The sequence below is a fragment of the Mustela putorius genome, unplaced genomic scaffold, assembly GCF_011764305.1.
Source record: "Mustela putorius furo isolate JIRA1106 unplaced genomic scaffold, ASM1176430v1.1 tig00000585_pilon_pilon_pilon, whole genome shotgun sequence".
Classification (NCBI taxonomy): Eukaryota; Metazoa; Chordata; class Mammalia; order Carnivora; family Mustelidae; genus Mustela; species Mustela putorius.
In genome coordinates this window covers 11,795,361-11,815,542 of record NW_025421424.1, presented here as the reverse complement: position 1 = coordinate 11,815,542, position 20,182 = coordinate 11,795,361, and the positions used below count along the sequence as shown (strand labels likewise).

At 37.5% G+C, this 20,182-nt stretch overlaps 1 protein-coding gene across 16 annotated transcripts in view; it reads right to left on the bottom strand.

Annotated features, from left to right (window-relative positions):
- Window positions 1–20,182, bottom strand: part of WDR47 (WD repeat domain 47) — a 64,725-nt gene that overhangs the window by 42,332 nt on the left and 2,211 nt on the right. For 7 of the 16 annotated variants that reach the window (XM_045081950.1, XM_045081953.1, XM_045081956.1 and 4 more), the window contains exons 2-6: window positions 19,205–19,251; window positions 11,956–12,024; window positions 10,412–10,452; window positions 5,625–5,791; window positions 2,959–3,042 (exon numbers count right to left, since the gene is read on the bottom strand). In XM_045081950.1, the coding sequence (XP_044937885.1) occupies window positions 2,959–3,042; window positions 5,625–5,791; window positions 10,412–10,452; window positions 11,956–12,022 (359 nt within the window). In that variant the 5' untranslated portion in view covers window positions 12,023–12,024; window positions 19,205–19,251. Of the gene's footprint in view, window positions 1–2,958; window positions 3,043–5,624; window positions 5,792–10,411; window positions 10,453–11,955; window positions 12,025–19,179; window positions 19,252–20,182 lie in introns of all 16 variants that reach the window. The other 9 variants (XM_045081951.1, XM_045081954.1, XM_045081959.1 and 6 more) reach the window with 9 other exon arrangements.

Sequence of the window (20,182 nt, the reverse complement as noted above, 5' to 3'; positions counted from 1 at the left end):
GGAGACGGTCAAAATACTATTCCAGATGAATGAAGAATGGACAAAAGAGGGAAGTCAATCCTTGAAAAAAAGAACTTTGGGGTAAGAGTCAAGGGTACAGGGCACCTGGGTGGTTCAGTACACTGAGGTAAAAAGGCAGAGGCAGAGGTAAAAGCCTCTGCCTTCGGCTCAAATCACAACCCGAGGGTCCTGAGATCTAGTCCCATATTGGGCTCTCTGCTCAGTGGGGAGCCTGCCCCCCACCCTGCCTGCCTCTCTGCCTACTTGTGATCTCTACTAACAAATAAACAAATAAAATCTTTAGCGGGGGAAAAAAAGATTCAAAGGTATAAGGTCTTCCGGTGGGGACCACTCTCTGGTCAACATAGTGTAACCTAAAACTCAAGCAGAAAGCTGAAGTTCCACATTATTGAAAAGTCAGCAAAAATGGTTGGTACTGCAAGAGTGGCTGAAAAGCAGGGAGACATAAAAAAAAAAAGAAAGAAGCTATAACGAAAAATACACCAACATCTATTATATTAACTCAGCCCAAATCTTTGGCTATCTCTGAAACTGTGAAGATGCAAAGGGGACTCCAAAGAGCCCAGAGAAAGCAAGAGATGAAAGCCTAATTAACTGAACCAAGATCTCAGCTGACATCCATTAAGTGAGAGTGGACCAAGTTAACTATCTGCAGGAATAAAAGTCAACACTTTTTTTTTTTTTTAAGATTTTATTTATTTACTCGACAGAGAGAGATCACAAGCAGGCAGAGAGAGGAAGGAAAGCAGGCTCCCCGCCAAGCAGAGAGCCTGATGCGGGGCTCGATCCCAGGACCCTGAGATCATGACCTGAGCTAAAGGCAGAGGCTTTAACCCACTGAGCCACCAAGGTGCCCCAAAAATCAACACTTTTCAAAGGAAGATAAAAGAATCGAGTCTCAGCAATGAATCCACAATATGCAGAAGACATTTTAAAAATGACTAGATTTATTAAAATAAATAAAAGTCACTCGTAGTTAAGAAAAAGGCAATCAACAGAAGTTGAGCCTAAAATGACCTAGAAGTTGGGATTAGCAAACAAAGACTATTAGCAAGCAATAGCGACTATAAATATGTTCAAGGACTTAAAGGGAAATATAGTCACAATGAGTAAACAGATGGAAATATCTCAGCAGAAAAATGATAAAGGAAATTCTGAAATGGACAGGTACAATGATCTGAAATGAAAAATGCATTATTTATGAGCAGACTGCTAATAGCAGAAAAAGGCATCGGTGGGCGCCTGGGTGGCTCAGTGGGTTAAGCCTCAGCCTTCAGCTCAGGTCATGATCTCAGGGTCCTGGGATTGAGTCCCACATCAGGCTCTATGCTTGGCAGGAAGCCTGCTTCCCTTCCTCTCTCTGCCTGCCTCTCTGCCTGCTTGTGATCTCTCTCTGTCAAATAAATAAATAAAATCTTAAAAAAATAAAAAAGAAAGAAAAAAAAGAAAAGGCATCGGTGAACTCTAAAAGTAAATCAGTAGAAATAATCCAGACTGAAGAAAAAACACAGGAGGGGCACCTGGGTGGCTCAGTTGGTTAAGCGGCTGCCTTTGGCTCAGGTCATGATCCCAGCTTCCTGGGATCGAGTCCCATATCGGGCTCCTTGCTTGGCAGGGAGCCTGCTTCTCCCTCTGCCTGCCTCTCAGCCTACTTGTGATCTCTCTCTCTCTCTGACAAATAAATAAATAAAATCTTTAAAAAAAAAAAAAACACAGGAAAAAAAATGTTTTAAAAAAAGGAACAGAACCTCAGTCCTATGGGACAATATCTGTCATCTGATACCGCATAGAGTCCCAGGAGGAAAAGAGAAAAGGGCAGAAAAAAATATTTACAAGTAATGGCCAAAAGGTTGCCAAATTTGATGAAAATATATATACTTAAAGATTCAAAAAACTTAGCAAACCCTAAGCAGGAAAAATACAAAGAAACCACACTTGAGCACATCATAATCAAACTGCTGAAGGCCAATGATAAAATATTGTTGCCAGAGTCAGGAGTTAGAAGGATGGGCAGAACAGGTGAAGTGGATCCAAAGATACAAACTTCCAGTTATAAAATCATAGGGATATAATGTAGAGGATGATGAAAATGGTTTATAATGCTGTACTATACATTTTAAAGTCACTAAGAGGGGCGCCTGGGTGGCTCAGTGGGTTAAGCCGCTGCCTTCGGCTCAGGTCATGATCTCAGGGTCCTGGGATCGAGTCCCACATCGGGCTCTCTGCTCAGAGGGAGCCTGCTTCCCTCTCTCTCTCTCTGCCTGCCTCTCTGTCTACTTGTGATTTCTCTATGTCAAATGGATAAATAAGATCTTTTAAAAAATTAAAAAAAAAATAAAAATAAAGTCACTAAGAGAGACATTAAAAATATTCCTCACAACAAAGAAAAGTTTTTGTAACTATGTACAGGGATGAATGTTAATCAGACTTACCGTGATGATTTCCCAATATATACAAATATCCAATCACTGTATTGTAGACCTGAAACTAATATGTTATTTATATGTTACCGAAAAAAAAAAAAAAAAACAAAAACCTTGAAGGCAGCCAAAAAAAAAAAGACAAAAAGAAAAGAAAAAGAAAAAAGAAAAAAAGAGAATCAGGATACAAACACAGCTAAGTGTTCATCAGAAATAATGGAGGCCAGGAGACAACTGAATGACAACTTTAAAATCTTCATATTATTATGAAGAAACAACTGTTTCAAATATGGCCCTTGTGACTTTTTGTACAGACACTGTCAAAAAAGGTAAGTTTATATATAAGATTTTCAATCAATTGAAGTACATGCAACTTGTCCTCGATACAACTCAACTGGATTGAGCATACTATTTTCTAGGAAAGCTAACAGTTTTGTTTTTAAATTTTTGTTTATTGTTTTGTTTTGCTAAGCCTCTACCAGTGATAAGACATTAAAAGCTTCAGAAGAAATCTTACCTTTTTTTATCAAATTTTTCCATACATTCTAGAGGCTGAATGAACTGAAGAACTTCATCCCATTGACCATCAAGGATTAGCTGCCTATATAAAGGAAAAAAAACCAGCATTTTATCCAATTTGCCTCATACTAATTAAAAGCAGAATAAATATGACAACATTAAAACCAGTCTGAGGTCTGTAATGAGGTTAACATTTTACATGGTTCTTTAACTCCTCTAAGTAAATTTTTCACAACTTACTTGTAACAACATAACCTATATGAGAAGAATTTTTGATCTGCAACCATTTCTCATTCTAACATATGTGTTTTTCTCATGTATATAAAAACATTGGGCTAAGTCTAAAAGTTCCTTTATTTTTCTATTCATCTTTCAGTATTAAAGCTCTTCTGTCTTACTTAGGGGCCAGTGTGCAGGTATGCTCCAGACTTACTAAATCAGTGGTTCTTCACTGGGGCAATTTTGTCCCCAAGGTATCTGGTAATGTTTGGCGACATTGTGGATTGTCGCAATTGGTGGGGGGGTGCTACTGGCAATCAACTGGGTATAGTCAGAGATGCTACTAAACATCCTACAATTCACGTGACAACCTGCACCCCCCCCCGGGACCAAGAATTATCTGGCCCAAAATGTTAGTAGTGCTGAGGTTGAGAGATCCTGCTCTAAACTGTGATTTCTATATCTCTGAGGCATTTGACACTAAAATTTATACTCTACAAATAAAAACAGCAAGGAATACGAACATATTTCATCCTACTTTAGTGGTCTATGGGAACTTCCAAAAGTTTTAAGGCATTCTTATGGCTGCTCTTTTATAATAGCAATTTCCCTATTTTTGGCTTTTAGAACAGTAAAATTTTAAAAGGGATAGGCAGGAGGATCTATATCGGATTGCCAATTTTGAGTCTGCAAATAAGGAACATTAATAAAAAGCAATCATAATGCATATCATAATCATTTTATAAATAGGCATTTTAATATTTAAAAAGTAGGAAGGAGGGCGCCTGGGTGGCTCAGTCGTTATGCGTCTGCCTTCGGCTCAGGTCATGATCCCAGGATCCTGGGATCATGGCCCACATTGGGCTCCATGCTCAGCAGGAAGCCCGCTTCTCCCTCTCCCACTCCCCCTGCTTGTGTTCCCTCTCTCTCTGTGTCTTTCTGTGTCAAATAAATAAATTAAATCTTTAAAAAAAAAAAAAAAAGGTAGGAAGGACCATAATTTCAAAGGTGAGTCCTTTATGATGAATACATTTAATTTAAAAATTTACCCTTCTACAATTCTTTGCATTTCACCTCAGACCAGCAAAACTTCATCCCAATACCCAGCAGGTTCTTCGAGGGGCCATATTTGAGAGCCACTGCTAAATTACCAGGAGTACCAATGCTTGAAAGAGAGCCAAAAGAATATGGCCTCCGTACTGGTTCCTGGTGATTACCATTGACTAAGCTCCTCAGGGTTAAATGACATTCATAATACAGAATACAGAAAAGTTCAAGCAATTTAAATAAATTCTCTTAATATAGTAAAGATTTTTTTTTTAAGTTCCTTTTTCATGACTTAGGGATACTTAATCTTTTAAGGCTTTCCAACTCACAAAATGCTATCTCCAAGAATCTGTACTCTTTGTCAAAGGATATTCAGCATCACATAAGCAAAGAATACATTTCTGTATGGAAATTTGGGTTTTCCTTTTTCCATCCAATTCAAGTTAGGATATATTTAGCTTTTTGCATTTTGGCAAATATGTTAATTCCCTTTTGCTCTGCAATTCCAAGAATCTTGTTCTAAGGAAATAATCCAATATATAGAAAAAGCCCTATGTATAAAAGATGCTCAACAGAACACTTATTTAAGATAAACTGGAAATAATTTGTCTAAAAATAGGGGAACCATAGGAAATTAAATTGAGAATTTTTATAGTATAAATTTGTAACGACACAGGGAATGCTTATGATGTTAATGGATAAAGGATACTAAATTATAAATGCAACAGAATTGCATTTTTTAAAAAATATGTATAGAAAATTATTAGTATGAAGTCTGTCTGGGTGGTGGGTAATTTTTCTTCTTTATTTTTTTATATTTTCTATAATGAATAGGTTTATATTCACTTCTATGGCAAAAAAAAAAAAAATGGCACTGCAGAAATATTTTATCTGCCTGGAGTCCCCGCTTTCTTACTCAAGTATTTTCTGTGATGACACCACAACCATAAGGGAGTTGTGACTCTAGTTTTTTTAATGGACCTCTGGATCTTACTACTGAAAGCATTCTTTAGAGAACATTATTTTGTAAATGTTCCATTACAAAAACAAGCATTATATTTAAAAATTATACTTATAGGGATGCCTGGGTGGCTAAGTTAGTTGGGCCTCTGCCTTCAGTTCAGGTTGTGATCGCTGGGTCCAGGGATCGAGCCCCACATTGGGCTCCCTCATTAGCAGGGAGCCACTTTTCCCTCTCTTCCCCACTTGTGCTCTCTCGCTATCTCTGTCACTATCTCTTAAGTAAATAAATAAAATCTTTTAAAAAAACAAATTTTAAAAATTATACTTATATAGCCTTCTCATGATTATATCTACCCATGATACACATATTACCTTATTAATACTTAACACTACTTTGAAAGAGCTACAAAACTCATAGTATTAATGAAATCATACCTCAGAAAAAGCATATCATCTGAAAACAGGCCATTTATGACTCCACTTTCCTTCTCAAGGGCCAACATACTAATGTGAAGCTTCTTTGAATTCAGGAAGTCTAAAATTAGCTTAATGATTTCAACCTCTTTTACATTCACTGTTTCTTCAGCCGTCATGTTGATAGCCTAAATATTAAACAGAACAAAAATAAAAATTATTCTTACTGTTTTATTTTTAAGTGCTATTAACTGTCTGGAAACTACACATTAGAGATTTCTTGGAAATATTTAGTACAGGTATTTTAAGTGAAATTAATTTATTATTTATAAAAATCAGTTATTCTTTAAGGTGTAATAAAGGTTATGGCTGTAATTTTTTTAAGTCCTTGTCTTTGAGAGATACACAATGGGATAATACAGATTAAATGATATAAAGTCTGTGATTTGCTTCAAAACAATACAAGAGGGGACTGGGAGGAGATAAAGAAGAAATAAGAATAATCATGACTACTGAAGTGGGATAATGGATAAATGAAAGTTCATTTATATTTGCTATGGTTAGGACATTGTGTCCTCCCAAATTAATCTGGTGAAATCCGAATCTCCAAATTGATGGTATTAGGATATGAAATCTTCGGGAAGTGATTAGTGGGATTAGGTGTCCTTCAAGAGGCCCCAGAAACCTAGCTCAACCCTTCCACCTTGAAAATATGCAATAAGACAGTTGTCTGCAACCAGAAAGAGAGACCACATCAGAACTGACCATGCTAACACTCTGGTCTTAGATTTCTACCTTCCAAAGCTGTGAGCAATAAATTTCTGCTATTTATACACCACGCAGTCTATGGTATTCTGTTACAGCAACCCAAATGGACTGAGATAGTATTATTGTCTATTCTTACACATTTCTAAAATTTGCCAAAGTAAAGAATATTGTAAAAAGTCACTAATAACCATGTTTAGCTATGTTCTAAATAACTTGCTCTAGGTATATACTCATTCCATAAGCAGTTATTGCTTTTTCTCTGTGATAGGCACTGTTCTATACTTGGGAGACACTGGCCTTGTCCTTAAGAAGCTTATAGTCTAGCAGCAATATGTAAAATGTTATACCTTGTCCTTTGAAGCCAAACAAAGTTAATGCTGGTTAAAAAAGTGCTACTTTAAGTCAAGTTGATACTATGAACCTAAACATGAAACAAAGATATTTCAACTCTCTACAATCTCTTATGTTACCTTTTAGTGTTCAGTGCAATAACTAAGCACATAGGTTATGAATTCATAAAGATTTAGAACTAGGAGGAATTCTGACGATCATTTCATAGATGAGGACATACAAGTTAAACGGCCTAACTTGTTGCAATTTTCAAAGGTCAAAGCTCAGAGCAGTACAAAAGACTACGATGCTAACAGTAAGATTAGCTGCAAAGACACATCATCAGATCAAAAAGACTGTAAGCACATCTTTCTCACAGGACGAACTAACTTTAACAGAGCTCACAGAAACAAACATACATGTACACAAACATGTTAATTTTCTTCCAACTTATCAACTTCTTCATAATGAGAAGTATAAATGTCTAGCATACAAGAATGAGTACGTTTTCTCTCTTAGAGAACATGGTAGGGTAAACAAAGGACAGAACATGGGTAGAGAATTGTATGATTCAAATAGTTAATGACATCAGACTAGTCTACAGCCAAACCACCCTGAACGCGCCCGATCTCGTCTGATCTCGGAAGCTAAGCAGCGTCGGGCCTGGTTAGTACTTGGATGGGAGACATCAGACTAAGTTAATCTCCTACATCCATCTCCAACAATAAGGACATGCTTGCCTCAAGAAACAAACAAATAACCAAAAAAAAATCTCAACAGGGCAGCCGCCCCAGTTCCACATGCTTTGGGTTTCCCTTTGCTTTCTTCTGAGCTGCCCGTCCTCCTGTAAAGAGACTTTATTCAAAAGAGGATACACTAAAATTAATATTTCTACTCACTAAATTCTAATTACATTTCAGAACTGCCTCCCTGAGATTACTCCTAAAGCACCATGATTAGTGATTTTAGCATTTCCCAAATCTTCATGTAATTCTTACTAGCAAAAGAATGGCTTGGGGCGCCTGGGTGGCTCAGGGGGTTAAAGCCTCTGCTTTTTTTTTTTTTTTTTTTTTTAATTTATTTGACAGACAGAGATCACAAGTAGGCAGAGAGGCAAGCAGAGAGAGAGAGGAGGAAGCAGGCTCCCCGCCGAGCAGAGAGCCCGATGCGGGGCTCGATGCCAGGACCGCGGGATCATGACCCGAGCTGAAGGCAGAGGCTCTAACCCACTGAGCCACCCAGGTGCCCCAAGCCTCTGCTTTTGACTCAGGTCATGATCTCAGGGTCCTGGGTTGAGCCCTGCATCAGGCTCTCTGCACAACAGGGAGCCTGCTTCTCCCTCTCTCTCTGCCTGCTTCTCTGCCTACTTGTGATCTCTCTCATGTAGAGAGATAAATAAATGAAATCTTTAAAAACAAACAAACAAACAAACAAAAAGAATGGCTTTAAGTGGGGCACCTGGGTGGCTCAGTTGGTTAAGCAACTGCCTTCAGCTCAGGTCATGATCCTGGACTCCTGGGATTGAGTCTCTCATCTGGCTCCCTGCTCAACGGGGAGTCTGCTTCTCCCTCTGACCCTCTCATGCTCCCTCTCTCTCTCACTCGCATTCTCTCTAAAATAAATAAGTAAAATCTTAAAAAAAAAAAAAATAGGTGGCCTTAACTAATTTAGTCATCAGAAAAATAATTGCCCCCTCTATCTATCTCTAAGATCTTAGAGGGGACTTCACTTATATCACTATGTACCAACCATACAACTCAGTGCAGAACTGAGATGTGATTTTCTAAAGTTGTTCAATATACCCAATGATGCTGAACATTTTGTAGGCCTCTATTTATTAAATATTCAGTCTAAATATGGAGTAACTCTGGAGTTACTATAAATCTATGGCAATAGTCCCACTTTAAATCATAACTACAAGTTTAATGTTGCCATCATTTCTGATTATTAAATAATTCTTACAAATACGTATTTTACATTGACTTTACATTTAAATTTCGGATAGAGAAAATGTTTCCTAATTAACATAGAATTGGTCAGGATGTTTTTAAAACACAAGCTTTAATTCTAGACTGTGAAATTCTTAGTAGAATAGTATTTTAACCACCTAACCCAGAATTTTAATTCTTATAAAATTCACTGTTGTTGGATATAATATAAAACACAGGTAAAGGGGTGCCTCGGTGGCTCAGTGGATTAAAGCCTCTGCCTTCAGCTCGGGTCACAATCTCAGGGTCCTGGGATCAAGCCCCAGATCAGGCTCTCTGCTCAGCACACAGCCTGTTTCCTTCTCTCTCTCTGCCCGCCTCTCTGCCTACTTGTGATCTCTGTCTGTCAAATAAATAAATAAAATCTTTAAAAAAAAAAAAGTTATTTGTTAAAAATAAATAATAAATAATTTTTTAAAAATAAAACATAGGTAAAGAAGGATCAGGGTGGCTTATTCAGGGAAGCCGCTGCCTTCAGCTCAGGTCTGATCTCAGAGTCCTGGGATCCTGGGATACATACCCATGTCAGCATCTCCCCGCTTGTCTACCTCTCCCTGTCCCTCTGCCCTTCCCAGGCTTGTGCTCTCTCTCAAATAAAATCTTTAACTAAAACAAACATAGATATATGCTTGATGATTATATCTTATTCTGTTACTGAAACATTTGTAGAGGCTCCCCAAATCCTAGCTATATAATTTAGAAATTATGTACATTATAAGTTTTAAAGATAAGATATAAAAACAGAATTCATATATATTTTTAATTTCAAACTATTAATCCCCATAAAGCTAGAATTCTTCTCTAATTCAGAAGAGTAGAATTCCATAATAAATGCTTCTTGGGATGCCTGGGTGGCTCAGTTGGTTAAGAATCTGCCTTCAGCTCAGGTCATGATCCCAGAATCCCGGGATTAAGTCCCACATTGGGCTCCCTGCTCGGCAAGGAGCCTGCTTCTCCCTCTGCCTGCAGCTTCCCCTGCTCATGCTCCCTCTCTCCCTTTCTGACAAGCAAATAAAAATCTAAAAAATAATAATAAGTGTTTCATCCCCCATCCTCAGGGGAGATATAAAACAGAGTTAACTGGCTAAGAAACAACTAAAATTATCTTTTAAAATGAGATGCACAGGGGCACCTGGCTTAGTGGGTTAAGCCTCTGCCTTTGGCTCAGGTCATGATCTCAGGTACTGGGATGGAGCCCCGCATCGGGCTCTCTGCTCAGCAGGGAGCCTGTTTCCCCCTCTCTCTCTGCCTGCCTCTCTGCCTACTTGTGATCTCTGTCAAATAAATAAATAAAATCTTGGAAAAAAATTAAATGCACAGTATGTTAAGTGTTCAACAAATGTTAGTTGAATAATTTAAGATGCAATTAATGAAGAAATGTCTCTAAAAAGGTACAGAGTAAATTATTTTCTTTACTACTATTCTAAAAGCCATTCAAAAGGATGGAGGGGTGCCTGCGTGGCTCAGTGGATTGAGGGTCCAATTCTTGGTTTTGGCTCAGGTCCCTGCTCTGTGAGGCGTCTGCTTCTCCCTCTTCCTCTGCCCCTCTCCTCTGATTGTGCTTGTGAGCCCTCTCTCTCAAATAAATCCATAAAATCTTAAAAAACAACAACAAAGAAAAAATAAAAGGATAAAGCTCTGGCCCTTTATTTAACTAAAGTCAGCTCTGACAGTATCTTATGTAGACACATCAGCCCATGGTACATGTGAACAATTACTCACCAGGCAGAATTTATGCAGGGCCAACAATAAAGGGTGTTCTACTGAAAACAGAAAACAAAACAAAACAAAATCAGAATGTTTCAGTATTTCTATAATAAATGATAAATTTACATATAAAGAAATCACAAAAAAATCTTTATGGATTTTCCTTTAAGAAATTAGTTTTTGCTTATATCTACCTCTGGACTAAGTGAATAAGGAAATAAGTTTTCTTTAATAATGAGTACATCTGGACACCAGTTGGTAGGTCGTTAGTATTTCAGTACTTAAATATAATTAATATCTATAGAAACTAAATTCCAAATAAGGTCTTTATACTCATACTGATTCCTATCTTACTCAAATGACATTGAAGAATATATTAAGGGGCAAGAAATAAAATTATTTTTAGAAATCAAAGATTAAAGATAAAATGTTAAGAAAAAAAGAAATAATGTTAACATAAATTCACTTCTATATATATTTCTGTATATGGATATGGAAATAGTTTCATGAAAAAATATCAGTGGTAGCTTTCTAATCAAATATAAATAGATATGATTTAAATGTTCCTTCACAAAGAGGAACATTTGAAGTGTTCCTTCACTAACTTATAATATAGATTAGGAAGGAAGAAAAATGCACAAAGCTAAGAATGATTTACAAGTATGAGATTAAAGGAATCAAGGTACAGCCATTATAAATTTTATGGTCAAGAAAAGAGTACTTAAGAAAGGCTCCATTAATCTCCAACTCCATCCCACCCAATAAAAACCATTCTCTTTAATCTTCTGAGTATTACAGAGTGCCTAACAATGAATAACACTGCCTTACCATTGCAGATAAGGAAATGAAGTACTAGGAAGACTTTTAATATAATACCAAACTAGGACATAATAAAAACTAAGACTGTACCTTTTCCTTTAAAAAATGGAGAAAAGGGGGAACCTGCATGGCTCAGTGGGTTGAGCATCTGCCTTCCGCTCAGGTCATGATCTCATGGTCCTGGGACTGAGCCCAGGGAGGTTGGGCTCCACTTCTCTGAACTCTGCTCCTCCCCCCTACTAGTGCTCTCTTTCTCTCAAATAAATTTTAAAAAATCTTTTAAAAAATGGAGAAACAAATTTGTAACCTATCTTTTTAATAAAATAGCATTCTAAAAATTTGAAACTGTAAATGTCTGGCCTTTGTGATGTTGCAAGTCAATCTCTACGGGCTTCAATTTCTTCATACATGAAACAATAGGGTTAGTTTGGGTAATTTCTATGATTTCCTTTCAAGTTTTATAATTTGCTTTAAGTCACATTTCAATAAAAAGAAAGTATACATAAATTCTTAGTGGGAAAAAGTCTGGAATAATTAGAAGTCTCTAATCTATAAGGTCAGTTTAATAAGAGGAAAGAAAATAGATTTGTTTTAAATCATTTAAGCAAACAAAAGTCCTTCTAATTGCAAAACTCTGTCATGTCTGCTAATCAGCTAACGTTTGTGACATGGATGTATAATGTGTTGTTGACAGCTTATTGTTGACAGCTGTGCTCTATTCATCAATTATTCTAATTTACCTTCTGGAACTGTGAATAATTTTGGCCTACAGACCAAATTATCTTTAAAGCAGGTGCAGCTTAACATAGCTATAAAAAGAAAAAAACTCAATTAACATAAACTAAATGTTGTGCATATGCATAAAATATCTTTGGGGAAAAGAAAAAATAGATAAAAATGACTGTCTTAAAAGAAAACTGGATAATTAAAGAATAGGAATGGAAAGAAGACTTCCCACTATATACTCTTTTGTACCTTTTGAATTTTGTATCATGTACAAATATTACTTATTCAAAATATGTAAAAATAATAATTAGTATGAAACATAAGTAATGAATTTCCCATTGCAAATTACTTGAAAATTCTAATTGCAAGTAACTGGAAGGAATTAGTAATATAATGAATATAATATGTTCATTTCATATATAAAGAAGTAACATTTGAGAATGATTTGTAATTTTTTAAATATCTCAGATCTGATTCAAATATTATTTCAATCTTTATGAGATTAAAATAGTTGTGTTCTTTCCATATTCAAACCCACAAAAATTAAAAAGCATATTTAATTGCTAAAGAACTAAAAATTTACAAAATAAGCAAAACTATTTTGACTTGGGGTGGCAGGGTAGCTCAGTCAGTTAAGCATCTGCCTTCACCTCTGGTCATAATCCCAGGGTCCTGGGATGGAGCCCTGCATCAGGCTCTCTGCTCCGTGAAGAGCCTGCTTCTCCCTCTCCCTCTGCCTGCTGCTCTGCCTGCTTGTATTCTCTCGCTTTCTAATAAATAAATAAATAATAAATAAATAAAATCTTAAATAATAAATAAAATCTTAAAAATCAAAAAACAAAACTATTTTTGACTCAGACTATGTAATTAAGTCCCACAACCCAGGGGTGCCTAGGTGGCTCAGTCAGTTAAGTGTCTGACTTTGGCTCAGGTCATGAATGATCTCAGGATCCTGGAATTAAGCCCCACATTAGACTCTGTGCTCAGCAGGGAGTCGGCTTCTCCCTCTTCCTCTGCTCTTCCCCTTGTTCATGCTCTTTCATATGAATAAATAAAATCTTAAAAAAAAAAAAAAAGTCCCGGGGCGCCTGGGTGGCTCAGTGGGTTAAGCCGCTGCCTTCGGCTCGGGTCATGATCTCAGGGTCCTGGGATCAAGTCCCGCATCGAGCTCTCTGCTCAGCAGGGAGCCTGCTTCCTCCTCTCGCTCTCTGCCTGCCTCTCTGCCTACTTGTGATCTCTCTGTCAAATAAATAAATAAAATCTTTAAAAAAAAAAAAAAAGGACAATGTAGGAATAAACTTAATACACATAAACAGTTAAATGATTACCACTAAGAACATATAAATAGCATATTCAAATCAATACCTCTCAAAATTCCAATTGAATGAGCAAAGACTACAGACAATACACAGAACTATAAAAGACCAATAAATTTATGAAAAGAAGTTCAACGTCACAAGTGATATTAAAATAAGATACCATTTATGGCCTACTGGTTTTGCAAAAAAGACCTGATACCTAGTGTTGGCAAGAGCATGAGTAAATGTCCTTTCACATATCGTGTTAAGAACATAAATTGGCGGGGGTGGGGGGGTATGGAGAGGGTGGTTGGTTATGGACACTGAGAAGGGTATGTGTTATGGTGAGTGCTGTGAAGTGTGTAAGCCTGACAATTCACAGACCCCTGGGGCAAATAATACATTATATGTTAATAAAAGCAATTAATTAAAAAAAAGAATGTAAATTGGGGGCACCTGGGTGGCTCAGTTGCAGCTGGTGGTCATGAGGTCATGATTCCGGAGTCTTGAGATCAAGCCCCATGTTAGGCACCCAAGTTGAGCACCCTGCTCAGCGAGGAGTCTGCTTCTTCCTCTGCCCCTCACCCCACTCATGCTCATTCTCCCTCTCTCATATAAATAAATAAAATCTTTTTAAAAAAGGATTTAAATTGGGACAAACTTTTTGAAAGAGAGTATGACAGCATGAAATTTCTACCTATGAAAATTTTACTGTTTTTCTACCTATGAAAATTTTCAATGTTTATACTGACTTACCAATTCCAATTCTACTTCTAGACACCTATCCTAAAAAAGTACTTGCAAATATACACAAAGGTACATAGACAATGATGCTCCTTGAATATCTGCTTGTAATAGAGAAAATTTAGAAATAAACTGAGCTCTCATCAATAGAATTGTTAAATTATGGTAAATTCATTAATATAGAATACAAATGCATCCTCACAATGCAAAAGCACATCACAGAACAATATAACTATCAATAAATATTTGCTAAATGGATCAATATAAATATGTTCACTTAATTTTTTTAAAGGGAAGATATGATATCCACGTCTAAATAAGTAACAAAGAAAGGTCTAGTGGGACACATATGACTGTTAAGAAAGGTTACCTCTGAGGACAGGAATGGTACTGGATGCAAGGCATAAAATTGGGAAGAGAAAGGGGCTGAAGGGAGACTGTTTTACTCTTTATCATTTGTATTACCAGAATGCTTCAAAAACATTCATGTATCACTTGTATGTTTACACACATATCTCTTGTATGAATACAATTTTTTAATTTTAAAAAGAGAAAACTGAAAAATTACAAGATTAGATCTGAAAGGTTCTCTTCCACATCAACCTGCCAACTGGAATACAATACAACTGCTATGTTTACAGTGCAAAAACTACTGGGTACTATTCTAAGATCTTTACTCATATTGTTTAAGTGATCCTTATAACAATCTTATGAGATAGGCAGTTTCATTCCCACTTGACAGACGAAGACCCCTGGCTTTGTAAGTTTAAGAAATTAACCCAGTGGGGCGCCTGGGTGGCTCAGTGGGTTAAGCCTCTGCCTTCAGCTCGGGTCATAATCCCAGGATCCTGGGATCGAGCCCCACATCGGGCTTTCTGCTCAGCAGGGAGCCTGCTTTGCCCTCTCTCTGCCTCTCTGCCTACTTGTGATCTCTGTCAAATAAATAAATAAAATCAACCCAGTATCTAGGCGACCTGGCTGGCTGAGTCAGAAAAAGCATGCAACCCCTGATCTCAGGGTTGTGAGTTCTATATAAACTAAATTTATATAACTAAAATTTATATAACTAAATTTAAATAAACTAAAAAAAAAACCTAACCCGGTATTTACATTAAGACTCAACATGTATTTCACAAGTTACTAAGTACTTCTTTCAAAAGTGCATCAGGACATACATCCTGGTATCCATGTTGACACCGTAAAAAGTACCAGAAGATGGGATGCATGGGAGGTTCTGCCTGCCTCTCCCTCTGGCTTGTGCTGTCTCTGACAAATAAATAAATAAAATCTGTAATAAATAAATAAAAAATACCAGAGGGCACCTATTTAACCTATTTAACAGGATAGCAAAACAAGAGGAGGCAGTATTTATTTAATAATCTATACATGGTTAATCTGGCATATATATATATATGTATATATATATATATAACTATGTATATAGATAGATATATAATCTTGGTAGCCAGACAAGAAATTGTCTCCCTCTCCCCAATCATATCCTAAGCTTTGTAGCAATGAAAATTAGAATTTCTGACAGAAATACAGATACAAAGAGGACAAGCAAAGAGAGAGAGAGAGGAAGAAAAGGAAAAAGAGTAGGAAAAGGAAACGAAGGAAATACAGTAGCCAAAGGCTATACCTTTGGGCAAGATTGGAAACAGTCTGTGAGATTCTGCAGCTCTTTCTGCTATATCACACTAATTCCCAAGAAAGTGAAGGGCAAAGATAAGGAAGGTTACGAAATGAAAAGTCATCTAAATATGCCAAAATGAAAAAGCTTCATAGTACTGAAATAATCTTTAAAAATTATTCCAACAAGTATGCCTGGGTGACTCAGTTGGTTAAGCATCTGCCTTCGGCTCAGGTCATGATCCCAGGCTTCTTACTCAGGAGGGAGCCTGCTTCTCCCTCTGCCTGCTTGTGCTCACTCTCTTTCTCTCCCTGACAAATAAATAAAATCTTTAATAAAAATTATTCCAACAGAGGACCCTAGTTTTATTATCTTTCACATTATTTTCCTATTAAACAATGTTAATAGAGTAAATAAATAGAAGTCTGTATTAATAACAGTCTAATCAGACTTTTAAACAGGGACTTTTAGTAAAAGAGACAAAAAGTATTAGCTCAACTGTGTAAGAAACTAAAATAAAAGTAGAGGGTGCCTGGGTGGCTTAGTTGGTTGGATGACTGGCTTTGGCTCAGGTCATGATCCTGGAATCCTGGTATCAAGTCCTGCATCCGAGTACCTGCTCAGCGGGGACCCTGCTTCTCCCTCGGACTTTTCCCCTCTCATTCTCTTTCTCAAATAAATAATAAAAAATAAAAGTAAGTACTACTTTTCATTTTTAAAAAAACTCTCCATGTCTAATATACTTGGGTGGGGGGAGGGGGAAGCAGGCTCCCTGCTGAGCAGAGAGCCCGATGTGGGGCTTGATCCCAGGACCCTGAGATCATGACCTGAGCCGAAGGCAGAGGCTTAACCCACTGAGCCACCCAGGCGCCCAGGTCTAATATACTTAACCCTTATTTAATAAGCCCCACTTAAGTTTAAAATCATCTAAATGAATACCACCATCAAAAAATAAGCAGTATTGAAACTGATAAGAAGGGAACCAAAAGGAAAGAAGGAAAGAGGGAAGGAAAGAAAAAAGAAAAAGAAAAAAAAAGAAAAAGAAAAATTAGATCTAAGAACTTTGGAGTTTAACTTTCAAGTTTAAAATGGACTTCAAGGGGCGCCTGGGTGGCTCAGTGGTTTGGGCTGCTGCCTTCGGCTTGGGTCATGATCTCAGGGTCCTGGGATCGAGCTCCGCATCGGGCTCCCTGCTCTGCAGGAAGCCTGCTTCCCTCTCTCTGCCTGCCTCTCTGCCTACTTGTGATCTCTGTCAAATAAATAAATAAAATCTTAAAAAAAAATAAAATAAAATGGGCTTCAATTTTTAAAGTATCCATGAAGGGACGCTGGGTGTCTCAGTAGGTTAAACGTCTGCCTTTGGCTCAAGTCATGATCCCAGGGTCCTGGGATAGAGTCTGGCACTAGGCTCCCTGCTCAGCAGGAACCCTGCTTCTCCCTCTGCTTGCACCCGTACCCTCTGAGAAATAAAATCTTTTTTTTTTTTTTAAGATTTATTTATTTGAGAGAGAGACAGTGAGAGAGAGCATGAGTGAGGAGAAGGTCAGAGGGAGAAGCAGACTCCCCATGGAGCTGGGAGCCCGATGCGGGACTCGATCCCGTAACTCCGGGATCATGACCTGAGTCGAAGGCAGTCATCCAACCAACTGAGCCACCCAGGCGTCCCGAGAAATAAAATCTTTTAAAAAATATATATATAGGGGCGCCTGGGTGATTCAGTTGTTAAGCATCTGCCTTCAGCTCAGGTCATGATCCCAGGGTTCTGGGATAGAACCCCACATCTGGCTCCCTACTCAGCACGAAGCCTGCTTCTCCCTCTCCCACTTCCTCTACTTGTATTTCCCTCTCTTGCTATGTCTCTCTCTGTCAAATAAATAAAATCCAATAAATAAATAAAAGTATAAATAAAGTATCCATGAAAACCACACCAAAATATGAGGAAATCTAGATAAATCTAAATAAATTTAAGTGTTTCAACAAATGCTTTACTACTAATCATAATTCAGTTTTTAGACCACAACTAAAAGCAAAATTAGCATTGATTTAAGGCATAAGAATTTTATTTATTTATTTATTTATTTAGTAGAAAGATAGTACCTGCAAGAGAGAGGGTGGCAAGAGGCGGGTTGGGGCAGATGGAGAGGGGAAGGAGGAGGAGAATCTTAAGCAGGCTCCATGCCCAGCATGGCTTGATCTTACAACCAACCCTGAGATCAGGACTTGCCAAAATCAAGAGCTGAGTGCTTAACCAACTAAGCCACCCAGGCGCCCCCAAGGCAGTAAGAATTTTAGACTGAAAAACAAAATGTTTAGAGAATTATTTTTATTCTTAAATAATAAACTTATAGCTCACTTGCTTAAAATATGGTTCAGCAGATCTCTTTAAGACCTGTCAGATCTTTGCTGTGTTCTCTGGTCTCAGACTGAACAGCTTCCAGTCAGAAAACTCATAGACTGTGTCACTGATCTCAAAAGAAACCTGGAAGCTAAAGTATGGACAGACCAAAACAAGTCCATTCCTTAAAACAATTCAAAATGGGAATCCCACTTATTACTGAGCAACAGTGCCATCACTTGATTATATGATTATTATTTGACGTTAGACAGAGCTAAACTCCAAGTCTCCTGACTTCCAGCCAAAAGCTTTAGGTGTTAATCATAAAAAGAATTCAGGATTTTAAAACATTTTTATTCCTTAAATCATCACAGCAGCTCATAGTGAAAATTCAAATGTATATTAAGCAGAGTTTCAACCCATAAAGATGTAAGAAATGTAGAAAGTTTACAATCTTAATATTTGTAATAAAAATTAATTCTAAACTTTAAGCACAAATTAATGCTATATCAACTAAGGTCAAAGTAAAATACTCATAATTTCATACAGTATTATTTTTGTGTGTTTTATTTTACGATAAAAAGGACGTTTTATCTAAGAACACAATTTCACCTTTTATTATATAATGAGGCCTCCAGCATAGTTTTCTATCACACCTAAAACCAAGGTAAAAAGTGTGCTTTGTAAAATAGATTAAAAGTGTCCTTCATGTTTTATTCCCACACACATTCTATTATTTTCAAAGGGAAAAAGCAGAACTTGAGGTATTTGTGTATACTTCAAAAATCGAACTATCTTAGAAAATGGCTTTAAGTCAGTAGGTCAACATTCAGAAACATATAAGGAAATCTACTAAACCAAGAGCCACAAAAACTTAAAAATGTACCAAAAATGCCAAAATTATACAAGCATTAACTACTAAATTAAGTACAACAAAAAACATCCTATATAATTACCTATTAAAGTTTTCTATCCTTAACTTTTCTACTTTCTTAGTTTTATATATTTATCACAGAACTGAAGTGGAAGGTACATTAGTCCACGCTATTTAATACAGAATATTCAAATACTTACCTCTAACAGATGGTCTGCCAACCTATACATAAATGCCTCCAATGACAGAAAATTTTTATATACCCCCTACAAGGCACCTGTGGCAGGTAACCTCTAAGATGGTCACCAGTGACCCTAATAGTGTTTATAACCTTTTGTACTCACTGGCCCTTACATATGAGTTGGATTTAGCGACTCACTTCTGCACAGAAGCACAGCGGAAGTGTTGAGATGTCACTTTCAAGCTCTGTAAAGAGATGACAGTGTGAGTCCTGAGTGTTGGCGTGTATTCTCTCAGACTCTCACGCTGGGGGAAGCCAGCTGCCATGTCATGAAGCAACCTTATGGAAAGATCCAAGTGGCAAAAAACCACTCAACTGCCAGGAGGAATGGAAGCCCTCAGTCCAACAGCCCACAGGAACAAAGGCCCAAGTCACTGAATTTGGATGGAGATCATCCCTGATTTGTATCTTCAGACAAGATCACAGCCCCTTACTGCAGCTTGACTGCAATCTTAAGAAAGACCTTAAATCAGAGGTACTCAGTAGGGCTGTGCCCCAGGTTCCTGACCCTCAGAAACAGTGAGATAAACTATTTGTTGTTTTAAACCAATGTTTTGGGAAAGGTAATTTATTACACAGTAATAGACAGTACAGGACTCCAATAATTTTCTTGCAAGTAGAAAAATTTTGCTTTTCTCTTGTTTTTTTAAGGGGGGAGGGGCAGAGGGAGAGAGAGAATCTTAAGAAGGCTCCATTCTAGGGACACCTGTGTGGCTCAGTGGGTTAAAGCCTCTGCCTTCCGCTGGGGGCATGATTCCAGGGTCCTGGGATTGTACGCCCCGGAAATCAGGCTCCCTGCTCAGCAGCGAACTTGCTTCCCTGCCCCCTCTCTCTGCCTGCCTCTCTGCATGCTTGTGATCTCTGTCAAATGAATAAATAAAAAAATCTTTAAAAAAATAAATAAGGTTCTGGACCTCAAAATACTAAGTGGATCATGCCAATACTCTACTCTCTTAAAAGGTAATCAACAGGGGCACCTGGGTAGCTCAGTTGGTTAAGCAGCTGACTTTGGCTTAGGTCATGGGATAGAGCCCAGAGCTGGGCTCCCTGCTCAGCCAGGAGCCTGCTTCTCCCTCTCCCTGCCATTCTGCCTATTTGAGCTTTCTCTGTCAAATG